This window comes from Vulpes lagopus, chromosome 17 (genome assembly GCF_018345385.1).
Source record: "Vulpes lagopus strain Blue_001 chromosome 17, ASM1834538v1, whole genome shotgun sequence".
Lineage (NCBI taxonomy): Eukaryota > Metazoa > Chordata > Mammalia > Carnivora > Canidae > Vulpes > Vulpes lagopus.
In genome coordinates, this window is record NC_054840.1 from 15,600,555 (window position 1) to 15,628,315 (window position 27,761).

At 35.2% G+C, this 27,761-nt stretch overlaps 1 protein-coding gene across 1 annotated transcript in view; it reads right to left on the reverse strand.

Annotated features, from left to right (window-relative positions):
* Positions 1–27,761, reverse strand: part of SMC4 (structural maintenance of chromosomes 4) — a 36,195-nt gene that overhangs the window by 1,943 nt on the left and 6,491 nt on the right. The window contains exons 6-21 of the mRNA XM_041731665.1: positions 22,053–22,217; positions 21,679–21,806; positions 18,410–18,550; positions 17,299–17,449; positions 15,704–15,868; positions 13,526–13,759; positions 11,682–11,867; positions 10,256–10,417; positions 7,298–7,523; positions 7,134–7,213; positions 6,091–6,243; positions 4,464–4,590; positions 2,475–2,664; positions 1,424–1,568; positions 765–938; positions 142–324 (exon numbers count right to left, since the gene is read on the reverse strand). Coding sequence (XP_041587599.1) covers positions 142–324; positions 765–938; positions 1,424–1,568; positions 2,475–2,664; positions 4,464–4,590; positions 6,091–6,243; positions 7,134–7,213; positions 7,298–7,523; positions 10,256–10,417; positions 11,682–11,867; positions 13,526–13,759; positions 15,704–15,868; positions 17,299–17,449; positions 18,410–18,550; positions 21,679–21,806; positions 22,053–22,217 — 2,610 coding nt within the window. The remainder of the gene's footprint in view (positions 1–141; positions 325–764; positions 939–1,423; positions 1,569–2,474; positions 2,665–4,463; positions 4,591–6,090; positions 6,244–7,133; positions 7,214–7,297; positions 7,524–10,255; positions 10,418–11,681; positions 11,868–13,525; positions 13,760–15,703; positions 15,869–17,298; positions 17,450–18,409; positions 18,551–21,678; positions 21,807–22,052; positions 22,218–27,761) is intronic.

The following is a 27,761-nucleotide window of genomic DNA, read 5'->3' on the forward strand; positions in this document are numbered from 1 at the left end:
AAAAATATCTATTCATTTACTCATTTAAGAGTTAACACTGCTCGCTTCTTTATTTATTTACACTAATTTAAAATTAAAGCTCACAACTTAGGCTAAGGACTAAAAAAGAAATAGATTAAATTATTAACAGTTTATTCATACCTTCTTTTTATACTCTGCAATGGCACCAAGGTTTGGTTTCATTTCATGACACTGGGCTTCTAAAAGTGCAATTTGATTTATTATAGAATCTGGATTTTTGATTGCTTCAAGATCCTCTGGGCTTAGGACTGCAATCTCTTCAAGAGGATTATTTTCTATGGGATGCAGGGATATTTTTGCAATCTAAAAGTTCAATTCGATGAGTGTTAGGGAAGGCACAGAACTATATAATTCATTATTTTAAAAAATCCATTCACAATATGACAAATTACTTATCTACTAAATATATACTAAAGAACTGTGGCTAATTTCTCTAGCAATTATTTTTCAAAGGACATCAAGAAAAATAGTTGTAGTGTTCCAAAGTGTTCATACAGACTTTTGTTAAAATCTCTGAATCAGCTCTGCAGTGAAAATGTTGACTAATGGAACCATTACCCAGATTTTTCTGTATATAACAATTACTATATATTGTTCATTATATCCCCTATATACCTGAGAAATGATTATCTCTTGAAATTAAGAACCACAACCTCTCAAAAATACAAAATAGAAATAAGAAACATAACTCTTTCATAAGGGGTATTTTAAAATGATATTTAACTAAATGGTAACAATCTTACCTCTTTTTGCCAATATTTTATCTTAGAATTATGTTCAGCAATGTGACCATCTATTTGTTCAAGTTTCAACTTAATACTAAGTGCATCTTTTTGAAGAGCATGTTCATTTTCTTGAATTATTTTTAATTCTTGAAGTAGATTACGATGTTCTTTCTGGATCTCTGGTAAGGACTCCTAAAAACCAAGAAGAACTACTACAGATAGGATCTTCCCACATGGAAAGAACAGGTATATTTACATTACAGAGATGAAGTAAATGCTCAGTCCCTTTGCCCCTTCCATTTTAAGTCTATTTACAGAAAAGTTACAGTACCCTTTTTTATTTTTTATTTATTTTTTTTCTTTTTTCTTTTTAAAAAGATTTTATTTATTCATGAAAGGCAAGAGAAGCAGAGACACAGACAGAAGGAGAAGTAGGCTCCATGCAGGGAGCTCAACGTGGGACTCAATCCCGGGTCTCCAGGATCAGGCCCTGGGCTGAAGACAGATGCTCAACCTCTGAGCCACCCGGGCTGCCCCCAGTACTCATATTTTCATTGTACAAATGTTACTTATAGAAGTTTTGAGCTAATGAGTGCTTACTATGCAAGGTATAAATGTCATAAATCCAACTCTTTAAATTACTTCAAAAACCATTCACACCCATCTCCAAGTCTTACCTCTGCGGCAGTTGTATTCTGATAGACCTCTGCTGCTTTGTCCTCAACACTTTTTAGTTCTGCTGTTAAATCCTTTACTTCTTTCTCAGTGTCTTTTATTTCTTCCTCTGTGCGGAAGACCGAGTCTTGAGCTTTTTTAAGATTTCTAAACAAGCAAAATGATATATTAAACATGTAACATGTGATTTGTTATTCTTATGAAAACAACAAAAAAAACAGATTTTACTATCACAGATTTTTAAGATTTATGATTAAACTGCCCTTGGAATCGTTTTTATGTTATACATAAATTGCAGATTCTTAAATTTCTCAACCCATGAAGTTATACCTCAAGTTATATTATAAATAATACCTCCCAGTTAGGGCAACGTGTTTCCCATGGTAACTTTGGGAAGGGAACAATAACTATTTTTTCCCTTAATGAAGTTACTTTTACTTTGACCTGTGTGTTTAAGTAAACTTCTCCTAACAAACAAATGGCTTATTAGTGCTTTGTACACCTTTGAGCCAGACACTAGAGTAACTTAGATTAATTCTCAGTCTAATTTTAAGATAAAACAGTTGTTCAGTTTTAACATTTTGTATACATATTTAGCTTTAATGATCTAGAAATGCCAATATTCTAAAAGTTAATTTAAAAACAAGACCTATGAATGGTTAAGAACTTTTCTGAGTTGGGACAATAGAATAATCCAATTAACTAAAAAGTAGGTTACCAAGGCAATTTTACTAAGAGGTTTCATTCTTACTTATTTGCCTAAGATCTAGATCTATTTAAATTAATAACCATTTACTCTAAGCCAGAGAAACAAAATGGATTTTTATGTGCACACAACTACACTTTACCAAGGCACATCTGTTTACCACTTAAAACACACACAAATAATCATCATAAATATTTATAGGTTTCCCTTTAGTTAAGTCCTATTAGATAAAAACATGTCGGACAGGCTTAATAAGTAACAGCAAAAATGTTTAAAGAACATTAAATTTAAATATAAACCCCTTTTCCAACATGGAGGCAGGAAGAAAAGAGGTTAGGATACCACACCTGTCAGCAGTCTTGATTGCTACTTGGGCTTTAGTAATAGCAGAAGCACATTCATCTAATTGCTTATTTATTTTATCAAGTTTGTCTTGTTGGGCCTTCAGTTTATGGTTATTGATTTCTACGATGATATTGTGTAATCTTTTAACCTCAGCTTCTACTTTACCAGCTCTCTCAGCCACATTGTCATATTCTGAAATAAAAAAAGAATTCATGTTTCTAGGTTCACACATATCACTTGTTACATGTAAATTTCTTTAGTCATATAACTTAACCTGATGCACACAAAAGAAATTTTCACATTTGGGTGAAAGTGTATTTAAAAACAATACCCTACGTCAAACAAATGGTATTATAATCTCACATTGTTAAATTAGCCACAGCATAATCCACTGATTTCTAAATGGCTTCATGCCCTTAGGCTTTTTTCAAAAATCTTTGCAACTTTTTCTTAGGTACTTCCTTGACTATTGGTCTCATAATGATTTTTACCCTCAGACTATATGCCTATTAACTTGCCTGTGGTAATAAAATACTGTATCATTATTTTGCTAGCCTAACAGTTCTAACTCACATGTTGTAACCAAGTGGGGGAGACAGGATGAAGTGGCACTTTCCTCTGTAGCACAGAAAACTAAGTTACCTTTCCCAGATTTACTCATTTCTAGGATTCAGACAGATTTTGGGGCCATTCAATGGAAAGAATTCACATAATTTGAAAGGCATACATGATGAATTGGACATGTTTCTACTGACAAGCAGAGAAATTTGCATTTTCTTGGTGGCATTAGAAATTCTGTAATCCAGTCAAAAGCTTTGTGAACATTGACAGACAGTAACACAAACTTGGTGTGAGTTACAGTAGGTGCAATGTGCTGCTTCTGTTGATAGCTATGATGTCATCTTCCCAATTTGAGAGGACTTTCCACAGTGGTTTAAGAGGCAGGATAGATCCTTTGATGGTTTTGTAGACTAGCTAGAATAGCGTGCATTGGGTGGGGGGAGTGGTGTGGGGCTGCAGAGGAAGAGAGATAATCTCAAGCAGGTTCCATGCCCACCTTAGAGCCTGATACAGGGCTCAATCTCATTATTCCGAGATCATGACCTGAGCCAAAATCTAGAGTTAGATGCTTAATCAACTGAGCCACTCAGGCGCCCGTCATATATGACTTCTAATCATTATACAATATAGGAAGGGGACCATGGGATCATGACCTAAGCCAAAGGTAGATGCTTAACCAACTGTGCCACCCAGGGGCCCCTGAGTTCTTAATAATAAAAATTCAGACAAAAATAAAGTTAATGTGGGTACTGGTGAATATTCAATGTACACAGTGGACGTGTCTACTTAACAGCTTTTTACCTCTTTTTGGAGCATTTGGATAATTACAAGATCACCCCAATTAGTTTTTTTATTGGACCATCAGTATTTACCCTCCTCACAAACAGAACCGTAACAGGAGTCTTTCTTTTTTTTTTTAAAGATTTTATTTATTCATGAGAGACATGGAGAGGCAGAGACATAGGCAGAGGGAGAAGCAGGCTTCCTGCAGGGAGCCCAATGTGGGACTTGATCCCAGGAGTCTGGGATCATGCCCTGAGCCAAATGCAGATGGCACAACCAGTGAGCCACCCAGGTGCCCCAACAGGGGTCTTTCTTTAGGATGTTATAAAAGGCTCACTGTGTTTGCTGGATTCACTAGCTAAAATACCATCAGCCAGGAAGGGGTCATTTTAACCCCGTTATTCCTTCTTCCTCCAAGAAGATGCACATCTATGTTTGATTGCAGCTAATATGCAAAGAGAAGCAGGGCTGCTCAAGTACATGATTAGTGGATTTCAATTTCAAAGCCAATCTAGCTATAAGTCTATGAATTCCCTTTCTTGCTTTATAATATTGGTGGAACACTTACATAAACATTAAAACTTATTTTTAACAATCTCAAAAGAAAAAAAGGAAGAAGATGTATAAGCATGTATCCTTAAACATACCTGTTTTGAAAACACTAACATTTTCTTCTAGTAATTTCTGCTTTTTTTTGTCAGGGGCTGTAGCAAGTACATTAGCTTCAAGTTCCTTAACTTGGATGTTCAAATATTCTTCTTGCTCTGATAAACGCTATAGAAATGTTTTAACATTACAGGTCAATATTTTAACTTACTAACAATAACATTTGCCTTAAACACTTTGAAAAAAAAAACACTTAAAATCTTTAATATAAAACATGAAAAATGGCCAACACACACATGAAATTTGTAATTCATCACAAAAACAGGTTAAAATGCTGTTTTTTTGTGCAGATCAGCAAACTTACAATTCACTAATGATTACACCTAGTGTTCAGACTTGGAAAAATTATTACTTGCATTTGCCACTAAAAGTAAACGAATCAGACCAATCTTTTTGAGGACCATTAGGCATTATCCAATAATGCCTCAAACACTGTACACACAATGGGTAATAAACCACAATTTTATGAATCTAACCTAAGGAAATAATTGGATGAGTTATAAGGATATACCTAAGAAGGATATTTTGTTTAAAGACAATTTAAGTAATCCCTACACTCAACCTGGCACTTGAACTCACAACCTTGACAAGGATCAAAAGTCTCATGCTCCACTGACTGAGCCGGCCAGGTGCACCTAACAAGAATATTTTAAACACAGCAATATTCATAATGTGGAAAAGCATTTATCAAATTGTGATATGAAGAAAATGTTTAAATGCAGCTGCAAAGTAAATTTATGTTGGTCTGGAAAGAATACTAAGGAAGGTTTAGTATGACTCATTAAAAACCTATGCATAGGGCAGCCCTGGTGGCGCTGTGGTTTGGCGCCGCCTGCAGCCTGGGGTGTGATCCTGGAGACCCAGGATCGAGTCCCACATCAGGCTTCCTGTATGGAGCCTGCTTTCCCCTCTGCCTATGTCTCTGCCTCTCTCTCTGTGTCTCTCATGAATAAAAAAATAAAAAAATAAATAAATCTTAAAAAAAAAACAAAAACCTATGCATAAATTCGTATCTACCAAAAACACACAAAGACTAGGTATTTATATTAAAAATTTGAAGGATATACATAAAAATTAAGGGTAGCAATCTGCAAATTGTGTTTTTTAAAGAATTTATTTATTTATTTATTTATTTATTTATTTATTTGAGAGAGAGAGAGAGAGAGAGAGAGAGAGAGAGAGGCAGACACACAGGCAGAGGGAGCAGTAGGCTCCATGCAGGGTTTCTGACATGGGACTTGATCCCAAGTCTCCAGGATCAAGCCCTGGGCTGAAGGCGGGCTAAACTGCTGAGCTACAATAGTAGGTATGTACTGCCTTTTCCTAATTAAGAAGCATTCTACTTTGAAAAGAGAATGAAAATAAAGGGTCACATTAAGGGAAGACTCCATGGGGTATAAATGGAAAAGAATAGTTGTAGCTGGAGCAAAATTCATTCAACAAAGCATTTATCCGTTAGTATTCAGGGAAATGAAATCAAGACACATGATTTCCATCTAGGGACCCATTCCTCTTCCTTATATTCTAAAACCGTAAGCAAACAACAAAATGCTTCTGCCAAATGCTACTGAATTCCAAAAGTTTTAGTTAATACTGACAAAAGGGTACCTGGATGCTTGCAGTAAACTTTTCCAATGTATTCCTCATTTCTCGTTCATTATGCCTTAACTTAACTACTGCTTCTTCCAGTTGTACTTTCTGTTCCTGGATTTGCAGTGCTTTTTGAGAGTCTCTCTGCAACTGTGATTCCATTCTATTTACCTATAAAGAATACCAGTGAAATAAATTTACGCCAACAGTCATTTCAGATAAATAGCCAAATCAACTTATGAAAAAAAAAAAAAAAAAAACACCCCAAACTTCTAATTTTAAAGACTAGAATAAAACCAAAAACCCAGTTCCAATTCCTAACCCTAAAGCTTAAGAGATGGTCAAGCTAATTTCTGCATCACAGGATCAAATCGTAAGACAATTTTAAGTGCTGTATTCATCTATTATGGCATAAGAATTTAAGTGGAAGGACAGCAACTATTTCAAAATATGAAAAACAAGCAAAACAAACAAAAAAACAACAAAAAAACCCCACCCAGCAAACCAAAAAACCACAAGGTACACCTCTTTGGAAAAAGTTCAGTATCCAGGACATCGAAGTATGTATTTTTAAGTATTAAAAAAGTATAGTGTTCTGATGGGGTGACAGAACATGGAAGTTTTCTCTAGACATTTTGACATTCTCACAGACTTGTGGTCAGGCAAAATATTTTCAAATAAAATTTGGAAATAGGCATCAGAAGTCTTTGCTATACTTAAACTATTTTGAAATAGAAAAAAGTTTTGCATTGGAACAATAATTGTATGTGAAAAAACATTAAATGTCAAACAGTGGATAAATTATGAAATATCCATATGATCCAAATATATTACTAGAAAGATACATATGTTGAGCATATACTTTCTAATTAACATGTTTTATTTTTAGAACTTCAAAGGGTTTTATATTTTTAAAAAAATCCCATAGCTTATGTCATTTATACAAAACCCAATCTGTTAATTTAAAATCTGAGTATATTTAAAAAGGCTGAATTTTACAGTACGTATGTTACACATCAATAAGTTTTAAAGAGTCTGACTATAATTTTATATATGCTGACCTCTTCTTCTGAGATTTCAACAACAACTGATGAACCCATCCTTCCTTTCATTACTTTGCTTCCACCACCAGTCATTGTACCTACAGAACAGAGAAGTCAGACTTAATTGTCTCCCCCAGTAAGATTAAATAAACTCAACAGCAGAGGAAAAAAATGATTATTACCTGACTGTTCTATGATTTGCCCTTGTAGTGTCACCACTCTCCATCTTCTATCTTTTTGATATGCTACTCTTGTGGCTTGATCTAAGTTGTCAGCAACTAATGTATCCCGTAAAGCAAAGTAAAAAGCTTGGCGAATTTTTTCATCTTTTACTTTTACTAAATCAAATAACCGAGGAGTATTTTCAGGAGTCTGAATTTTGGCCATTTTATTCGCCCATACTGCCATCTAAAAGTTAAGAAAAGAAAAACAGTATCATTTCTTTCAGGTACCATTTACATAATATACATACGTGTGTATCATATAAGACCATGTATACAAGGTTCTGAATATCTGCATAATTGAGCATAATTTTACTGTTACTTAAAAGAGTTACTGTAGGGGTGCCTGGGTGGCTTAGTTGCTTAAGTGCCTGCCTTTGGCTAGGGTCGTTCATGATCCTAGGGTCCTGGGATCCAGCCCTGCGTGGGGGCTTCCTGCCTAGTGGTTAGTCTGCTTCTGCCACCCCCTGCACATGGGGGTGTGTGTGTGTGCACTTTCTCTCACTCTCAAATAAATAAAATCTTTAAATAATACTTATAATTCTATTCACAGATGATATATAAAATCCTAGGGAATGCACACATACAAAATTAAACCTAATATTTCAGTGAAGCTGTAAGATACAAGATCAATGTACAATAATTAATTGTATTTCTATACACCAGTAATAACCTAAGAATGAGATTAACTGGAAGAAATCCCTGGTTTATGGGCTGTTAAGGTTTACAATTATTAAGATGGCAATACTATGCAAATTGATCTACAGATTCAATGCAACCTGCATCAAAATCCCAGCTGCCTCCTCCCCACCCCCAAAACTGACAAGCTTATCTTAAATTTCATATGGTAATTACAGGGATTCAGAACAAAGGAATCTTGCTATCAAAGAACAAAATTCAGGGTGCCTGGGTGAACCAGTCGGTTAAGCATCCAACTCTGGACCTCAGGGTTGTGAGTTCAAGCCCTGAGTTGGGCTCCATGCTGGAGGTGGAGCCTACTTAAAAAAAGGGGGGGGGGGGGCAAAATTAGAGGATTCCTGATTTCAAACCTTATAACAAAACAACAGTAATTAAGACAGTGTGGTACTAATTCAAGGATAAACCTACAGATAAATGAGTCCAGAAGTAAGCCCTTACACATTTATGGTCAGTTGATTTTTGACAAGGATGCCAAGAAAATTCAATGGGGGAAAGCACAGTCTTTCCAACAAACGGTGCTGGAACAACTGGACATCCATATGCAAGAGTAGAATTAGATTCTTTACACTGTATTATAAAATTAACATGGATTAAAAGCCTAAGTGTAAAAACTAAAGTCACAAAACTCTTAGAAGAAAACAGGAGGACAATCACCGTACCTTTGGATTATGTAGTAACTTCTTAGATATGATACACAAAACATTAAGAAATCAAATTTTTTAAAAAATGGACTTTATCAAATTGAAAAAAAAAATCTGTGCTTCAGAAGAAACCAAGGGACAAAACCCCACAGAATGGGAGGAAACATTTGCAAATCATATATCTGACAAGAGATTTGCAGCCAAAATACATAAAAAAACAAACAAACAAAAAAAAACCCACAGTGAGAGGGGCTCCTGGGTGGCTCAGTTGGTTAAGTGTTCCATTCTTGATCTCAGTTCAGGTTTTGATCTCATAGTCCTGAGTCAAGCCCCATGGTTGGGCTCCACACAGGATATGGAGACTATTAAAGAAACTGGAAGCTTTATACATTGTGGACATGGGGTAGCCATAGTGGCAAAGTTAAACAGTTAACAGGTGACCCAGGAATTTTAATCCTAGGTATTAATCAAAGAGCTGAAAACCTGGGTCTGCATGAAAGTCTATACGTGAATGTTCATAGCAGTATTACTCATATAGCCAAAACGCAGAAACAACATAAATGTTCATTACTGATGGATGGATAAACAAAATGTGATATATTCAAACAAATGGAACACTGGCAATAAAAAGGAATGAACTGATTAATGCTACAACATGGGACATGGGTAAATTTTGAAAACCTAAGATACACATAAAAACCTACATATTGTATGATTCCATTTATACAAAATGTCCAGAATAGGCTAATAGAGATTTTAAGTTGTGGGAGGTGGGAGATAGGTAGTGATTGTGAATGAGTATGAGATTTCTTTTAGGGGTGATGAAAATTTTCTGGAATTAGTGATCTTATTGATACACTAAAACCCACTGAAAACTCTACACTTTTTTTTTTTCCCCAAAAAGATCTTATTTATTTTATTCATGAGACACACTTGGAGAGGCAGAGACACAGGCAGACGGAGAAGCACACTCTGTGTGGGGAGCCTGCTGTGGGACTAAATCCCAGGACTGTGGGATCACGCCCTAAGCCAAAGGCAGACGCTCAACCACTGAGCCACCCAGGTGTCCCTGAACTCTACACATTTTTTTTTTTAAAGATTTTATTTATTCATGAGACACAGAGAGAGAGAGAGAGGCAGAGACACAGGCAAAGGGAGAAGCAGGCTCCATGCAGGGAGCCCGAAGTGGGACTTGATCCCAGGTCTCTAGGATCAGGCCCTGGTCCGAAGGCAGGCACTACCGCTGAGCCACCCGGGGATCCCCGAACTCTACAGTTTAAAATGGTGAATTTTATGGTATGTGAATTCTATCTCCATAAAGTCTTTTTTTTTTTTAAAGTAGTTATTGATGGTGGAAATTAAAAACTTAAGCTACAGTCACTCCAATATTGGAATTTGTATTCCTTCAGGAAGGCATTACAAAGTTTCTTCCTACAACTCTTTGACCTTATGACCCAAAATACTCAAAACGTATCAGGTGTTATTTAAATAACTAGAAAGAAAAAAAAAAGCTAGGGTTCAAATCAACTAAATTTAGCACTTAAAATTAAATTATAGGTAGCTTATTATGAATACCCACCTTATCCAAACCTATAAAGGTTGCAACTCCAATATTTTGTCTTTTAAGGAAGTTCACACAATCTTGGGCTGTATCAATAGAGTCAACAACAATGTAGTCTAATGCATGACAACAGGATGAAATAGCAACATCGTATTTTTCATCAATTGCTCCTAAATCCCCCTAATAATTAAGAGGAAGGGGGAAAAAAAAAATCAATGCACAATCATTAAGAAATTAGGCACAAGATCATTTCATTACGATTCCTACAGATTTTTCATTACTTTTACTTGAAAAACTATACTTACGGATGGTTTAAAAAAACACATAAAGGGTACACAATAAAAAATATGTGTTCCTCTCAACCTTCCCCTTCTGCAAGGGCAATCACTAGTTTTTAATGTATATCTTTTAAAAAATGTATAGGTATGCAGAATTTGAATTTTTAATGAAAGCACAAAATCAGAGAACTGTTCACTGCATGAAAATATATAATGTGAAGATTTTAAATTCAACCTTAAAAGTACTATGGCATACGCAAAATAACTTCTAAAAAAATAAAAATTTTTAATTATTGAAAGCCAGCCAGCTAAGATTATGTAAACCCTGATAAAACACATTGGCTTACTTACTTATTACTTAGCCATGAAAGCAACTTTTACAGGCTAGCTTTATTTTTTCCATGAGACCAAAGAATAGAATCACTTTATCTTCTAAGAAAATAAGGCAGAAGTCACCTGACATGACACAGAAGCAACTCTGCGGCATAATTTTCATTTGTCCTTACGAAACATTCTCTTTCTGCTTCCTTCTCTGGAAAGCTGACTCAAGAACTATACTAATTGGCTCCCTTGGTTCTCTAGCTTTAGAGAATGTGAGGCATCAACTAGAGGTGGCAGGACAGGAGATGAATGGGGTTGAAATAGTTTCCTCATTTTTTTCTGGCCAGCCTCTAGCTGTGGCTAAGCTCTCTTCCCTCTTCAAGTTCAGGTGCAGTAATGGTCTCCACTATTGCTAGCCCTGGGTTTCTCTATTATCCCTTGTTGATTTCCCTAAATTCTACCCACAACCTTTAGTGTATTGGTATAAAATCCAGAATTTATCAGTCTTATTTTTTAAAGAATAAAGTGGTTTTGTTAAATTTCCTTATCACTATTAGGTTTTTTTTTGGTACAAAAAAATGATAGTTATCTAAAATAAAAACAAAAACAAAACACTCAACCCCCCCAAACTAAAACACTTTTAATATGACATAACCCATACCACTAAGAATTTTATCATGCCTGAAGAGCAAAGTGTTTAAAAATGAATGTCTTTTTAAAACTAAAATAAATGTTATTTCATGCACAGTAACTTAGTATTACAATTAAGTCAAAGGAAAAAAAATTATTTACAGCATCTTTCTTAAGAAAAATACATATTCATTTTCCAAATAAATCTACTTTACCAATCTGCCATATATTCCTGGAATCCTGCCAGATTTTTTTTCTTGAATTATTGCATCAAGGACTTTCCCTCTACTTCGATTCATTGCTAAGGAGCTCTTTGCTTCTTCAACTTTTTGGAAAAGATCACGAACCAAACCTTTTAATTTTATTTCTTCTTGTGTAAGTTCTTGAAGTTCTTTTTCTTTCTGAAAGTGTGAGTAGAGAAAATGAATCCCCAGAAGCATATGCCCAACCATAGCATAGAATTAGTTGCAATGCCTCATAAAAGGAAAGACAATAAATACTTGAACTAGAACTAAACTTCCATCTCGAACTGTTGGGTCAGACTCGAAAATATGCATGGGTTTTCTACTTTAAAGGAACATAATAAATTATATGGATCAATAATAAGGAACGTAAGTGAAGTATGGTTCTCATAGTACACTGATTGATAGAATGAGCTGAGCTACAGCTGTGGATATCCCAGTTTGATACCACATAGTTATGTATTGAGGGTGTCTGAATTAAGGTCTGCAACTAATCAAAAATGGACCTTGGTACAGGACTCAGAATATGGGTGACCAGGCAGGACTATGGTTATACTGTACTTTGCATTCTAAATAATGAAAGATATTTATATTTATTATTATATATGTAATTAAAAAAAAAAAGTTTTCTAAACAAAAAATTTTTTTTAGAAAGTATGTACACGAGTAGGGGCCAGGGAGAGGGAGAGAATCTTCAAGTAGACTCCCTGGTGAGCGTGCACCCACCCCCCAGACTTGGGGCTCCATCCCATGATGCCTAAGATCACAACCAGAGCTAAAACCAAGAGCTGGACACTCAACTGAGACGCCCAAGCACCCTAAAAAACAACAACAACACAGCTTTGAAATGAAAGGGAACATGGTAAGTGAACAAACAGTACTATTGCTATAGAAAAATGTCAGGGTGCCAAAAAGAGGAAGCATATACACCTGCACATTAACCCCCAAACTTTCAGTTTCTCAATCTTTTAGAGCAGTCACTTTTTTCCCCCCTAACTGGCATTCTCCCTATCTACTGGCTTTGAATTATTACCTGTATTATCAGTCACAGTATCAGATAAAAGCTCAAGTTACAAATATAATTTATCCCCAAATAAAATGAATCACCAACAAGATAGAAGTGGTCACTGGACAGAATTTAAATTTAAATTAATTCTAATTGGTCATGAAATTTCCTAATGATCAATAGTATATATTTACTAAAATGACAAAGAGTTTCTTTTCAGTATAATTTCTGTTGCCATCTTAACTAATGAGGCTCTGGAAATTAAAGTTGTGAAATTCCTTCAGAGACCTAATTCACTCAAGAATAAGGAGGGGAACCTAACGAGCTAAGTTAGATACATTGATTAGTTTAAAACAGTATGCAGCCTCAACAACAAACTCTGGAAGTTCAAAATCAGAAAAAATACACTAAGACAGTTGTTCTTTTTCCTTTTTTTGATAGTTGGTTTCTATGTTCATTCTTACACATATATTTAGCTTTTTCATTTATCTTTGCAGAAGCTGTTTACACTTATATTTAAAGAAACACAAACTTTCCACAAACTTTTTTTAAAAATTATTTCTGTGGAAAATAACGGTGGTAGTGTTATTTACTGTTTGACACTTCTGGGGAGAATATAGTTCCTTGATAGTCTCAATTAATATTATACTGAATACTGAAACCAATTCCATTCTTTTAGGGAAGATTACACTAAATGAAAAAAGTAAATCTAAATATATCAGTCACATGTTTAGATTCGAAAAAATATATATAAAGATAAAAATTGAAAACAAGGGTTGATAAACAATATTCAGATGAAATAAAGATTTACCTCTTTTAATTCCAGCTCAGATTGAGGGAGTTTTGCCTCTATATCTCTGATTGCAGCTTTCCTTTCTTTGAGAGTCTCAGAAGCTGCAATTAGAGCTTCCTTGGCCTTATTTAATTGAGACACTGCAGTATTATGACGACTGAGATAGATATCAAGTTCTGATTGGGCTACATCCATCTTTGAACGTGCTTCATTCACCGATTTGCTAAAACCCATAAGTTCTTTCTCTCGACTCTGTTAAAATATGATGGACTCCATTAAATCTGAAATACGTTTTCAAATCTAAGCTGAAATAGAAACCGTACACGTTGAATTCAACTTTAAAGAGATTCTACATATATATATATAAAATAATTTTTACGATTTGAGTCATATCAGTAGTTTCTGCCTAGTTGCCAATGTTCATTGTACATAAAGTCTCTTCCTATTAATTTTACAAGAGTTTAATGAACTTAACCTCATTTTGGAGATTATAACAAGAAAAGACTGGTTTAAGGAAGAAACATTGGAGTCTCAACTCTAGATCCATGGTCTTTCACAACTTTACCTGAAATGGTAAGGTATAAGGACTATTCAGCAGAAAGTTTCCTCAAGTATATTTATGTTGAGAATCTTTGTAAATTTTATTAAGTAAGGCCAGGTAATCCTCAACACTAGTTATGTGACAAGTGAGCAGAAATTTTGGGCCACTGTAATTGTGTAGAAAGGACCTATATATTACAATAGTGGCATAAGAAAGGCCTTTATAAAAGCTCAATTCTTTCCTCTCACACATAAGGGAAGAGGCCCAGGCCCAGGGGTTATGTGCAGTCATGAGATTGTCAGTTTAAATGTCTGATGGTGAAAATGATGAACACTAATATTCACACACTGCTCATAATGTTCTAGGCCTATTCTGGATGTTATGTATGAATTCTTTAACATTAACAATCTCACGAGGTAAATACTATCATCATGCTTATTTTGAGGAAAATGAATCAGTTTAAATAACTTCCTCCAAGTCATGCAATCACTCTTAAGTGGCAGAACTCCTGTTTTCAGCTACTATATTGAGGAATGAAGACACTTGGATGTGTGTCCTGGCTTTGTCATCATCCCAAGGTGCCAAGACCATAGTAGTATTCAATATATATCAGACAAGCAAAAGTGAACATCTGTATCCATAAAGTACTATATCATGAAAGCTACTGCATTATCTATTGCCTTTTTACCACATGGGCATCCTACTTGTGAAGTTTTGTAGTGTGGTATTAGAAAATGCCCCTATTCCAGAACAGAATCTACTAAATCTGTAACTTTCAAAAACAAACAAACAAAACAAACAAACAAAAACCCCCAAAACCCCCCACAACCCAACAAAACTTTACTGAGGTATATAAAGCTTGTACAAAAATCTTTAACATATATATAAGCCTTACATAATTCATTTATATAACATAAGTCAATTCAACTCAATTACTATTATAATTTCTACTCAACAGACTCAGTCTTGCCAAAGGCTGTGGTGAATATAAACAAGGAAAGCTAAGCTTCCTGCATTATATTTTTTTTGGGCAGATAAGACATCAATATTACTACTTCACACTCTTGTTTTATTAATGAGGCGCTAAAATAGCCAATGCTTGTATCATTTCTTACTTTCTAGGCATTTTATGTAAGAAAATGCACATTTTATGTTCACGAAGATTTACAAGATTAGTATTTTTTTCCATTTTGAGAAGACTTGGAGGTATAACACCCCATGCAAGATCAGAAATGATAAATGACCCTGACCCAAGAGGCATGGTTTTAACTATTACACAATTGCTACAGGAGAAGAGAAAGGTAGATATCAACCTGTGGTTAGTGTGGTTCCATGATTTTATAGGTGTTAACCAATTAAATTATTTTCTTGGTAACTTAAGGGAAGACAAAAGTATTTGATGAAATCAAAAGACTTAAAGAATGACATATACAACAAAGTATTTGACATGACCTATTTCCTGCCATCACCACAGATTGTTAACTTTTTTTTTTTTTTAATGGGAAAGTAGAAAACACAAAGGGGCGAGTCTAGGCTGTTTTTAGGAACATTAGATATTAGAAGTCCAAAGTTTTTCCAATAGTTCAGTTTTTACTATTACTACACAAAAACATTCTTTAAGTTAAAAATAAATAGCAACTGATAAAGAATCTTACTTCTTTTTCTCTCTGAAGCCCTTGTGTTTCCTGTTTAAGGCTATCCATGACTTCTTTTAACTTTTTTTCTTCTTTCTCTTTTTCCTTCTCAAGGGCACTGTTTCGAGTTGTTGTCTCAGTGATGATCTTTTCACTCTTGGCAGGTATACTCTTAAATTCTTCAACCTGATTGTAAAATAAATTAAACTTACACGAGAATATACCTTTGGACTATCCACCATCATCAATATTTGACTTATTTTTTAAAAGCATTTCTTGGTGTCCTCCAGGTAGATCTTTGTGCTTTTCTCCTTTGTAATCAGACTTGAATACCTGGTTTTAGCAAATACTTCCTTAACCATTTATACCATTTTTGTGCTTTTAGTTTAATAGAAAAGTTAATTCTATTAATTTTTCATTTGTTTAGGACAAAAATTCTTCCTAGCTGGCCATCAGGTCTTTCTTCCTTCTGCTCCATTTTCAGGCTGTTATTACCCTTCTCACCAATTAATACATTTGGACTACATGGAATTTCCTAGACTGTCCCTTCAAGGAATATTGCAACTTACCTCAGATTACTTTTATACCTCTTGGGATCCCTGAAATCCTAAAATCTTTCAGATTCCTGAGTCACCATATAGGACTAATATCTTATTCCACTAATACTTTTTGGTAATAACCACTCATTGACATTTGATGCCTAAAGGCTAATAAATAAGTTACAACTGGCTTAGTCTCTCCAATTTAAGGGTTACTATCAAACCCATGTTATTTTGTTTATCCTGATTAATCTAGTACCAGAGTTCAACATTTCCTAAAATGATGACCCTCAAACACTGATTCACACAAGATTTATTCCCATAGTGAACAGAAAGAATTTTGCAAACAAACTCCATTTGGGAAAATACAAATGAAAGACTCCCAACTGATAATTAGGGACCGATTCCCAGGAAGTTAGGCATTCTGGTCCAAACTTAATTTTTTTTTAAAAGATTTTATTTATTCATGACAGACACAGAAAGAGAGAGAGAGAGAGGCAGAGACACAGGCAGAGGGAGAGAAGCAGGCTCCATGCAGGGAGCTTAATGTGGGACTTGATCCCAGGTCTCTAGGATCACACCCCGGGCCGAAGGCACCAAACTGCTGGGCCACCGGGGCTGCCTGTCAAACTTAATTCTTTTTAAAGCCTCATAATTGCCAATAAGCTTTTAGATTTTAAGCTTTCCCTTCCCTCCTTTCTAAGAGGGAACTCCTACTCTGATACTCTTTACTTGAACAAACAGAAGGCAGGTAATTTTAATAGTCCAAAATACATAACCAAAAACATCTCTTTAAACCATTACCCTAAGAAAAAGAAAACTATTTTACCATCAAATAGTGTTACTAATCTCGCAAATATTTCCCTAATAATATATGCCACAGAAAAATAAGCTCTAAATTTCAAAGCCAATGAATGCCAAGATTTACCTGTGGAGAAAAAAAAAAAATCACGTTCAGATATAAATCCTAAAACATTTAATATTCAGGATCCCAACTCACTTTCTTAACAAATAAGGGACTGACAGTTCCATGAAAAATAATGAAAATTAGATTTGATCAACCCCTTCAAAACCTACCTTTTCTTTATCTTTTTGAAGTTGTTTCTCCAGTTTTTTGGCTTTACTTGAAGCATGTTTTAATTTTTCACGAACTTGAACATCTTCCAAATCTAGCTGTGTAAATTTTTGTTTGTTTTCCTCAATAAATTTTGTAATTTTATTCAGTTTTCTAGCAAAGAAAGAGAATTAGGTCACTATTTTGGATATCCATTTAAAGCCATGTTCTGCCTGGGACCCTGCTGCTGTAAATGTAACTAAACTCTTACAGAGAAGAGCAGATCCTATAGCTATCCATTTTCAAACTGAGCCTCACCTCCCACTAAATTTGAGAGAGCTGTTAAGATGTGATTATGAGTTGCTTTGTCTAAACTAAATAGGAAATACTACATTTTCCAATGACTATAATGTCAAGGTATAGGAAGAGTTTAGCATAAATTTAAGTAAAACTCATTTTAAAGGGAAAAAAAAAATCACATAGGTGAGAGATATTGGTGTCACCACATACTGACACAGAGAAAGTCGGGATAAAACTTAAAACAAAACAAAACCCAAAAAAACACCAACCCCACAAAACTACCTAGAGTAACCGAGTTCTACCTCAGTTAGATGTGTGGACTATCAAGACAACTAACCTGTCAGGTTAAATGTTAATTTTTGAAAAAAAAAAAAAAAATAAATGTTAATTTTTGCTGTGATATTTTGTTATTGTGTTCTGCCGCTAGGTGGCAGCATCCTCTGCTATTTTTAAGACCAGTGTTGGACATTCTATTTGTAATAATCAACTGGATGCAGGGCAATTAAATTGTTTGATGAGAGACTCCTAACTCTGGGAAATGAACAAGGGGTGGTGGAAAGGGAGGTGGGTGGGGGGATGGGGTGACTGGGTGACGGGCACTGAGGGTGGCACCTGATGGGATGAGCACTGGGTGTTATGCTGTGTGTTGGCAAATTGAACTCCAATAAAAAAAAAAAAAAATTAAAAAAATTTTTTTTGTTTGAAAAAGGAAACCATTTTATATGCCGGAAAATCCATTATACTTATGTGCTAGCAGTAAGTTTATATATAAACACACATGTAAAATCATGAACTCAACCCAAATACTTTTAGTACTTTCCAAAAGGTTATTACTTCTCTACATCTTTTACAGCTTTATTCTTAGCTTTCATTTCATCTGACAATATACTGCTCTTCTCATTAATTTCTTTGGTATCTTCGTGAATTTTTTCCTTCTGAGTTTCCATTTCAGCAATTCGTTTTTGTAGATCATAACTAGAAGGAAAAAAAAGAATCAGAGATTCCAAAATGCCATTTCTAAAATTGTGTAGTAAGTTTTGGTAAAATTAGCTGTTTCTAAAGTATTCTTAACTGCAGTCAACTTACAATTACCTAGGGCTTTGGGGGGAGAGACAGGGAGCCCTGCAGCACACACCTAACTCAGGGTCAAAGCTAGAATTAGGACAAAATAAGATCGGCTATTATAGAATTATAGGCAATAATTATGTAGAATTATTAACATTAATGAACAGCTGTGAACCCACTTCCCAACTTAAAGTAGGATACTTAAACATCAACTCTGAGGACTTCAGGGATGGGCGGCAGAGTAGGAAGATCCTAGGTTCACCTTGTCCTAAGGATATAACTAGATAACACCCACATCAATGTAAACCCAGTAACTGCAAAGACTGGCAGGACACGCCCCAGGGCTACATGTAACAAAGAGGCCGGCCACAGTGATGGCAGGAAGGGTAGAGATGTGGCTGGGACTAAAGGGATCCACGAGAATGTCCTTGGAAGTGAGAGGTGTCATGAACATGAAAAAAAGAGTGGAACAGACCCTCACATCAAGAATCCCAGGAATGGGAAAAGACGAATGCCTAATACGTATGGCTCTGAAAACTAGAGGGCCTAATTTCAAGAGCTCTTATAAACAGTGAGGTGTCATACCTGAAACTTTCAAAATCAGCAGTCAGAAATGGAGGAGAGGAAATGGAGATCTGACCCTTAAAGAGACAGCACAACAAAAAGTTCCCATGGAGATAGAGCACAGAAGGAACAGTTTGAAAAATTGGGATATACGCAAAAGGAGTTTTATCTACTAATCTCAGAGAACATGCTGGAGGCAGATACCTTTAAGAGACTCTATCAGGAACAAAGAAGCTGGCAGGCGCCATTTCCCTCCTCTATCTTCCAGCCTACATATAGGGGACACCTATGTGAACCAGGGCAGTGCCAACACTCTCCACTTACCTTGCAAAGAGCATGACCCTCCACCCCCGAATTCTCTTGCAGTCCTGCCCCTTCCAATATGCCCTTGGCCAGAGTCCATCCAAAGCAGTGCTATAAGCCTGGCAATGTACAAACAGTACAGATAGGAACAAGCACCACTCCAAAGTGACGTCTGGCCTGGCTATCACACACACCAGTCTGACTAAACCCCAGCAATGGGTTGGGAACAGACATCTAGTCTGGCTGCAGGCTCTACCTACCAATGAAAGCTTCTCAAGGGACAACAGGGTAACTGCCCTGCAGTTCAGTGCCACGGTATCTCTGGCAAATGCCTCGTCTGATTCAAGTCAAGCCCGAAGTGTCCCCAGATTGGCTCACTAACAACACAGGGAACAAACCTTGCCCAAAAGGCAGAGAGAACCATTGCAGATGACTGGACTGAATGAAGGCAAATGCTCAACCACATTAGTGAGACACATGCAATACACATAGGAGACACCCCTGTGGTGTCAAATTCTGTTGCACTGCAGGACACTACAGGACCTCTTCTTTATAAGGCAACTACTATCAAGAGCAGGAGACAAAGCTGACCTTCCTAACACACAGATAAACAGAGTTGGACAAAATGAGAAGACAGAGGAGTATGTCCTAAATGAAAGAACAGGAAAAAACTCATGAGAGGTAAATAGAACAGAGATAAGCAGTATGTTTGATAGATAACTTAAAGTAATGGTCATAAAGGTCCTGATTGAACTTGAGAAAAACAGTGGAGGATCTCATTGAGACATTCAACAAAGAAACAAAAAAACGTAAAAATAAGTGCCAGATGGAGATGAAGAACTCAACAACTCAAATTAAAAATACACTGGAGGGAATAAATAGAAGCAGTAAAAGAATGGATCTATGACGTGGATGATAAGAATAATGGAAAGCAATCAAGTTGAAAAGGAAAAAAAAAGAGACTTAGTTCCCATTAAATGTAATAACATTTAGGTTATAGGAATCTCAGGATCCCTGGGTGGCGCAGTGGTTTAGCGCCTGCCTTTGGCCCAGGGCGCGGTCCTGGAGACCCGAGATCGAATCCCACACCGGGCTCCCAGTGCATGGAGCCTGCTTGTCCCTCTGCCTGTGTCTCTGCCTCTCCCTCTGTGACTATCATAAATAAATAAATAAAAAATTTAAAAAAACATAGGTTATAGGAATCTCAGGAAAAGAGAGAAACATGGGGGCAGAAATTGTATTTGAAGAAATAATACTGAAAATTTCTCGAATCTGGGGAAGGAAACTGAAAAATAGAATTGCCGTATGATCCAGTAATTCCACTACTGGAATTTATCCAAAGTATATGAAAACATGAATTCAAAAAGGTGTATCAACCCCTATGTTTCCTGCAGATTTACAATAGCCAAACTATGGAAACAGCCTAAGTGTCCAGCGACACATGAATGGATAAAGAAAATGTGGTATGGGATGCCTGGGTGGCTCAGTCACAGTTAAGTGTCTGCCTTCCATTCAGGTCATGATCCCAGCATCCTGGGATCAAGCTCCAGGGTCAGTCTCCCAGCTCAGTAGGGGGAGTCTGCTTCTTCCTCCCCCTCTGCCCCTTCCTCTGGCTCAAGTGTGTTTACTCTCAAAGTATTTAAAAGAAAATATAGTACATATACATACAATGAAATATTAGTCATCCATAAGAATGAAATCTTGCCATTTGTAGCAACATGGATGTATCTAGAGTGCCTAAGTGAAATAGGTTAGAAAAAGACAAATATCATTTCACGAACATACGGAATGAAACAAAACAAAGGAACAAAGAAAGACAAACCAAGAGAGATCTTTTTTAACTACAGAGAACAAACTGATGGTTACCCAAGAGGGGATGTGGGTGGCAGAATGGGCAAAAGACGTGAAGTGGATTAAAAGGAAGAGCACTAAATATAAAATTGTTGAATTACTACAGTGTATACCTAAAACTAAGATGATTATATTGGAATTAAAATGATATAAAAATAAGCATCAACTTTAATACTATGGTAAAAACCCCTAATTTAATGAATTTGTTATATAAAGTAATTTTTAGAATTTTTCTCTACTTCAGTCTTTATTTTTCTTAAACACAGGAAAAACAGCTAAATGTCAGAAACTAATAAAAACTGATAAATTAATGTACTTACACGTAATATTGGCAGACATGATTCTTTTTTCTAAATATTTCATTTTCCAAGGTAAGAAATTCAATGGCTATGTTTTTCTCTCCTTCTAAGGCATCCTTTTCCTTTTCCACCAGCTTTACTCTGTTTAACTATAAAAATTTAAAATGTACAGATTGTTCAAATGTACTTTTTATGGATAGCATCAATTTCAAATGTACTCACATTAAACAAAATTAACTATATTAATAAAAAATGGGTTATTTAAATGTCAATAAGAAATATAAAATTAAATCTAAACAGTAAAGATTTAATAATTCTAACTTTAGTATTTGACTCAGAATTTGTTCAATATACAAAATAGTCTAATTTGCAAGAAGAGTCTATGGAATATTCACCTTCTCTCCTCTGTGTTCATTTAATATTTCAACTCTCCGACACAAGATTTTAATAGGCTCATTTAGCCGTCCGCAACCAATTATATCTTCTAAATATTCAAGCATACCCTCATCATGTTCAGTCTGGCCTTTTGGTTTCATCATAGCGATTTGTTCAACTTCACCCTTAAAAGAAAAGTTGTATTACACACTTACTGTGTACCTTTTAGCCTCATCACTCTTAAGAATTAGAAACAATTAAATCCAATAGTAACAAGTAAATGATGTAAAGCAGTAGTTTAACGGGATTTAATAAGATACAAATAAAAATGTTTTCTCCACTGATGTTAGGGTTTTTCATTTTCACAGGTGGTAAGAAACGTATGTTTATACTCTTACAAAATTATAATATACAGTCACATACACATATCAGAGCCAAAGAAAGATTCCCAATCTAAAAAGTTCATTCAATATAAAAAAATATTAACTTTTCTATGAAATAAAACTCAGCAAAAGAATTTAATTTACAATTACTTTGGTAACATTATCAATTATTAATAACATTAAGTAGAGCTCTTATTCTGAAAAAGAATTTTCAAAAAAATCCTTCACAGCTCAACTATAGTAGGAATCCTGCCCCAAGATGGTGTATTATTAAACTTTCTGTATAAACCTGGTGTTCTGAGTTCCTTAACAAGTGCTAGACTTTATAAGGATATCTCAAACTTAATGTTCTAACTTTCTAAAATCAAGACCATTAAATAAAGAAAATTACCTATTTCTTATGATAACAAGATATCCAACTGACAGAAAACTAAAGATCATGGTACATATAAATTTGGAAACCTTTTTTGCAATCGTTAATATAACAGCTTTGAAGTGCAATTAAAATTCTCAGATTAACATATTATTTGTATTTATGCAATTTAATTACAAAGAAAAAGAATGCACAATCAGTAACCTTCAAGGCTGACTGCCAGGCAGCCATTTAGTTTCATGGTGGAGAAAATTTTGTCTGAACATGCTCAGGCAAAGCGCTGCTACTTTACTTCACAGGAGTAGCCTGCTTATGCTATTACAACAAAAGAAAAGGAATAAGCAAGTAGAAAAAAATATATAATATGCCTTTATTTCAGCAAAATAGCAAGGGTGAAAAGAAAAACAAAAAATACACATTAAAAAGCATGTTACTCCTTCAATTTAAATATTTAAAATATTTATTTATGAATAAACCTCAAAAAATCTACAAGGGCAAGGTAAACCTTGCTAATGTAATGACTAAGAGTCATATTTACCAAGAGCTCCCACATAAATATAAAGTAGGAAAAAAATCGGGGCACCTGGCTAGCTCAGTCGGTAGAACATGCCATCTTAATCTCAGGGCTGTGAGTTCAAGCCCCATGGTGGGCATGGAGCCTACTTAAAAACAAAACAAAAAACCTCAAACCAAAAAACAACAAAACCCCCCCATAAACTTAAAAACAGCTCAACAATTCTTCAAATCTAACAATTGAAAAAGCTTTGAATTGAATAACTTTAGTATTTTTGTATACTATCACTCTTCTGTAGTTTGACCATACAACAGAACATGATTATCAAACACAAAGTAAAAGGTTATCCAAAGAGCTTATTTTTCATTTCTCTGTCACCTTCAGTGTGTTTAAGTTATTGTTTTAATTAAGTTAGCGTTTAAACTAAAATATGTAGATATTTACATGAAACATTTTATTCTGCTTCCAATTATCAGGTCCTTCCAAATGTTCGCAGTATTAAAAAGTCTTAGGATTTAAAACCTGGAATAACGTCCAAAGTTTTGGATTACAGCAGGGCAAAGTCAGTCCTTGAAGAAGCAGTCTTTTTTTTTTTTTTTTTTTTTTTTAAGAAGCAGAGTCTTATTCAAAGTTAACTAGGTAGGGTTTATCAACAGCCACACCACTGACATTTTGGGCTGGATATTCTTTGGTATGGGGAGCTATGCTGGGCATCATAGGATGTTTAACATCTCTGACCTCTAAGCACTAGAGGCCAGAAGCATACTACCCCCTAACCCCCCAGCTGTAACAACTCAAAATGTCTCCAGACAATGTTCAATGTCCTGGGGGCATAAGGATGCAAAACTATATTCAGCTGAGAACAACTGGATGTTGAGGTAGTAGTTTAACTTTTTTTGGGTTTATAATCCAAACACAAAATATCTGACATCTGATATTCTAATTTACTGCCTGTTTTAGAAGGCCGAAAAACTATGCCAAGAGAACTTACATCTTAGTCAAATGGGCATAAGATATTATTACTTGAGTATATAGTTTTCAGACAGCCAGAAGTTAGGATTCAGTGTAGCAGTTTACGCTGACAAAAATATTCCTAAAGGCATCACACTTTTCCTGGCCAAATTACTGAAGAAATGGAACAACACTATTAGGAGATTGCCTAGCTTTGGGTAAAGCACAGCAGTTACTTCTTTGGGTTACTTGTTCCTCTTTCCTCAGTTAAAATGATGGCTATTCAGCTATGATTTCTTTTCATTCTAACAATGTTGCAGACTGTTGAAAATAAAAATGCTAAAATGAAGACAATGACATTATGAATCAAAATAGTTCCATTACAAACATCACATAACATTCAGTTTTAGATTGTTTCATGGCACTCTTTTTTTTCCAGCCAGTTAGTATTATCAGATTAGTACCACAGATTCAACAGGCTATTAGAACATTTAGGCCTCTCTACCTGTCACTTGACTTACTGTGGTATTCTAATGACAACTTAGGACCTTTGTTTTGGCTCTCTGTTCCTCAATGTTCTTTGCCTGCCTTACCACCTGCTACTATGTGCTTTCTTCTTTTTCCATTTTACACCATTTCATATATACTTAGAGTTCAGTCTATGCTTGAAAGATCACTCCCCACCCCCCCCAAAACACACCTATCCCATGTGAAATTATACAATATAGTTTTAAGTTAGGGCAATAAGCTCCACACATTTCAGAAATAAATAATTTTAAAGCATCATCATAAATTTAAAATAACCCTTCCATATTAAGGCTCCAAATCACATATCATGGTAGCACAAAGACATAAAAATATTTCAAATTGCTTAACGCTAGCATCCGAAGCCAGGAAAAGGCCATAGTCCTCTACAATTATCTCTAGCTTCTATACCTTCAGCAGACTGAATATGGTTTTAAACATTTTTTTTGTCTTATTTACTACAAACTTCCTTTAAATTATATCAGAGACATTAAGCAACTGTATAAAATACGAAGTATGGTTTTTCAAGAGTAACAAAAATTGCAAATATATTTCAAAAAAATACGTATTAATACCAAGGGCTTAAATCTTAACTTACTAAAATAGGTGGCAAATCAGGATATTGAGATTCAGTTACACCATTCTTTGATAATCTATTTTACAGAAATAGTTTAAAAATCTAAGAAATAAACAGCTATGACGCTCTTTATTCTTATTCACATGGAATCCAAATTTTAGCAAGAATGAACCACAAGAAACTCAAATGCATAGCTATATTAAAAAATTTTTTTTCCTAATAAGGCCTGAAGGGCTCTTCTAAGAAATACGGATGTTTGCATTAGAACTAAATGGCCCTAATTTACTGGTCTCTACGGTATATATGTATATATACATATATAGATTTTATTATTTGTTTAAGAGGGAGCAAGAGCACCCGCACACACTGGAAAGGGCAGAGGTGGGAGAGGTACAAGTACACCCCCTGCGGAGCACAGGCTAGATGCAGGGTTGGAGCTTTCCACCCTGAGATCATTACCTGAGCAGAAACCAAGAGTGGGATGCTCAACCAACTGAGCCACCAAGGCGCCCTGAGGCTTTGAATTTTTATAGTGTCTTGATAATATTTTTATATTGTCTTGATAATCTTTTTACTTTCCACTGTACTACATTATCCTTTATGTTCTGCTAATAAATTTTTATTCTAATTTGCTCTTTGTCAGCTGCCAGAGACCAAGAAACCAAATGACAAGTTAGTATCTACCTAAAATAAATACATAAATAGAAAGGACAATGCTTTAGTGGGTGGACTGCTTGATGTCTATTCTGGTTGCTTAGGGGTAGCTTCCTATTTTCTTTCATAGCTGAGACTGTTGAATTACACACGTCTGGATACTGATAGAGCTAAAAAGTCTTTTGATATGGCACAGGCTCACTTCTACAGGCTGAAAGACGGTAACTCACATACTTTGTATGACATGCCAAGCTTAGGAGAAGTATACTGGGAAGAAAAAGGAAGAAGAGATCAAGAAGTAACTTGGACGTAGGTTAATCCAATTTCCAAATTACTAAACAATAAGAAAAAGAATCTTGGTTCCTAGTTAAAATTCTAATTCTAATTCAGGTTTTATAATAATGAAGACAAAAAGTACATGAAATTGAAAACTTTGACAAAACTAAAACTGCCTTAGTAGTTGTAGCTTTTAGGAATTTACAAAATCACTCCTGAGACGGCAATCATTAATGTAATTTTGAACCATCAGAAAAACATTAAGGTTCTCATTCTTCTAACTTTGGAGCAAATGCAACCACACCAATTAAATCTAGTTACCATGAAATGCTATGGAGACCTAATAAAATCCTACTTATTTACACCAACAGTTATTACAAGGGGAGAAAGGCTTTGAAATTAAGGTATATATAAATGGGGACATGTATAAACATGACTACAATGGCCAATTATAATCTAACACTTTATTGAAAAAAACTTTTTTATTCACTTATTCATGAAAGACACAGGAGAGGCAGAGGGAGAAGTAGGCTCCCTACAGGGGGGGATCGATGCAGAACTCGATCCCAGGACCCCAGGATCATGACCTAAGCGGAAGGCAGATGCTCAACCACTGAGCCACCCAGGTAACCCAATCTAACACTTTCTGAAGGCATGTGTAAGTGCCTCTAAGGACATAAACAGGGCTCAACCATTTCTGCATCATTTATACCATCTTAGCATAGTGCCTCATTAGGTACTCATTTGAATCAACAGATGAAATTTAAAATGAATTCAAATACTAGAAATATCTACTTCAAAAACTACTAAGTCAATATAATCAATGCAAAAAATTTTTTTATCCTCATGGACTTCTAAAATTTAATGCTGTTTAATCTTAAAAAATAAAATTTCACTCTACTTAGATTACTTAGGCTGTTAAACACTACTACTGGCCAATGTATAAATTTTATTCAAAGCAGAAATGTTATATGGGAGAGAATTTTTTAAAAAATCATATTTTTACTTACCTTCAACTGCTTTAAAGCTAGTGCAGGAGCCTAAGCTTTTGAAAAGGAATTAAACATCCATATAAATCACTGTCACTATCCCTCAAGCTTTTAAATAGGGCATCATTAGTTCTACCTAGTCTAATCCCTGTTTCTTCTTCCTAACAGGTGAATTCCTAAGGTTCCTTCCTATCTGTAAACTTAAATGTTTACCTTGATATTAAAAATGTTTTCAATAATTTGTTAAAAGAACAGAAAAAGGTTGTGATTACATGAGCACAAACAGCTTAAGTTTAGGTACTTCAGAAGTACACATTTAACACAAAGTTGACAATTAAAAAATTTACTTCTTTTGGAAGTTATGATTTTATTTGGCCTCCTTTATTATGGAATTATATAGAGGCTGCACCAAGGGAAAAAAAAATTGCTCTTAGAAGGGTTAAAATGCAGTCCACTTTGTTTTGAGGAATCGTGGCACAGGTGTAAA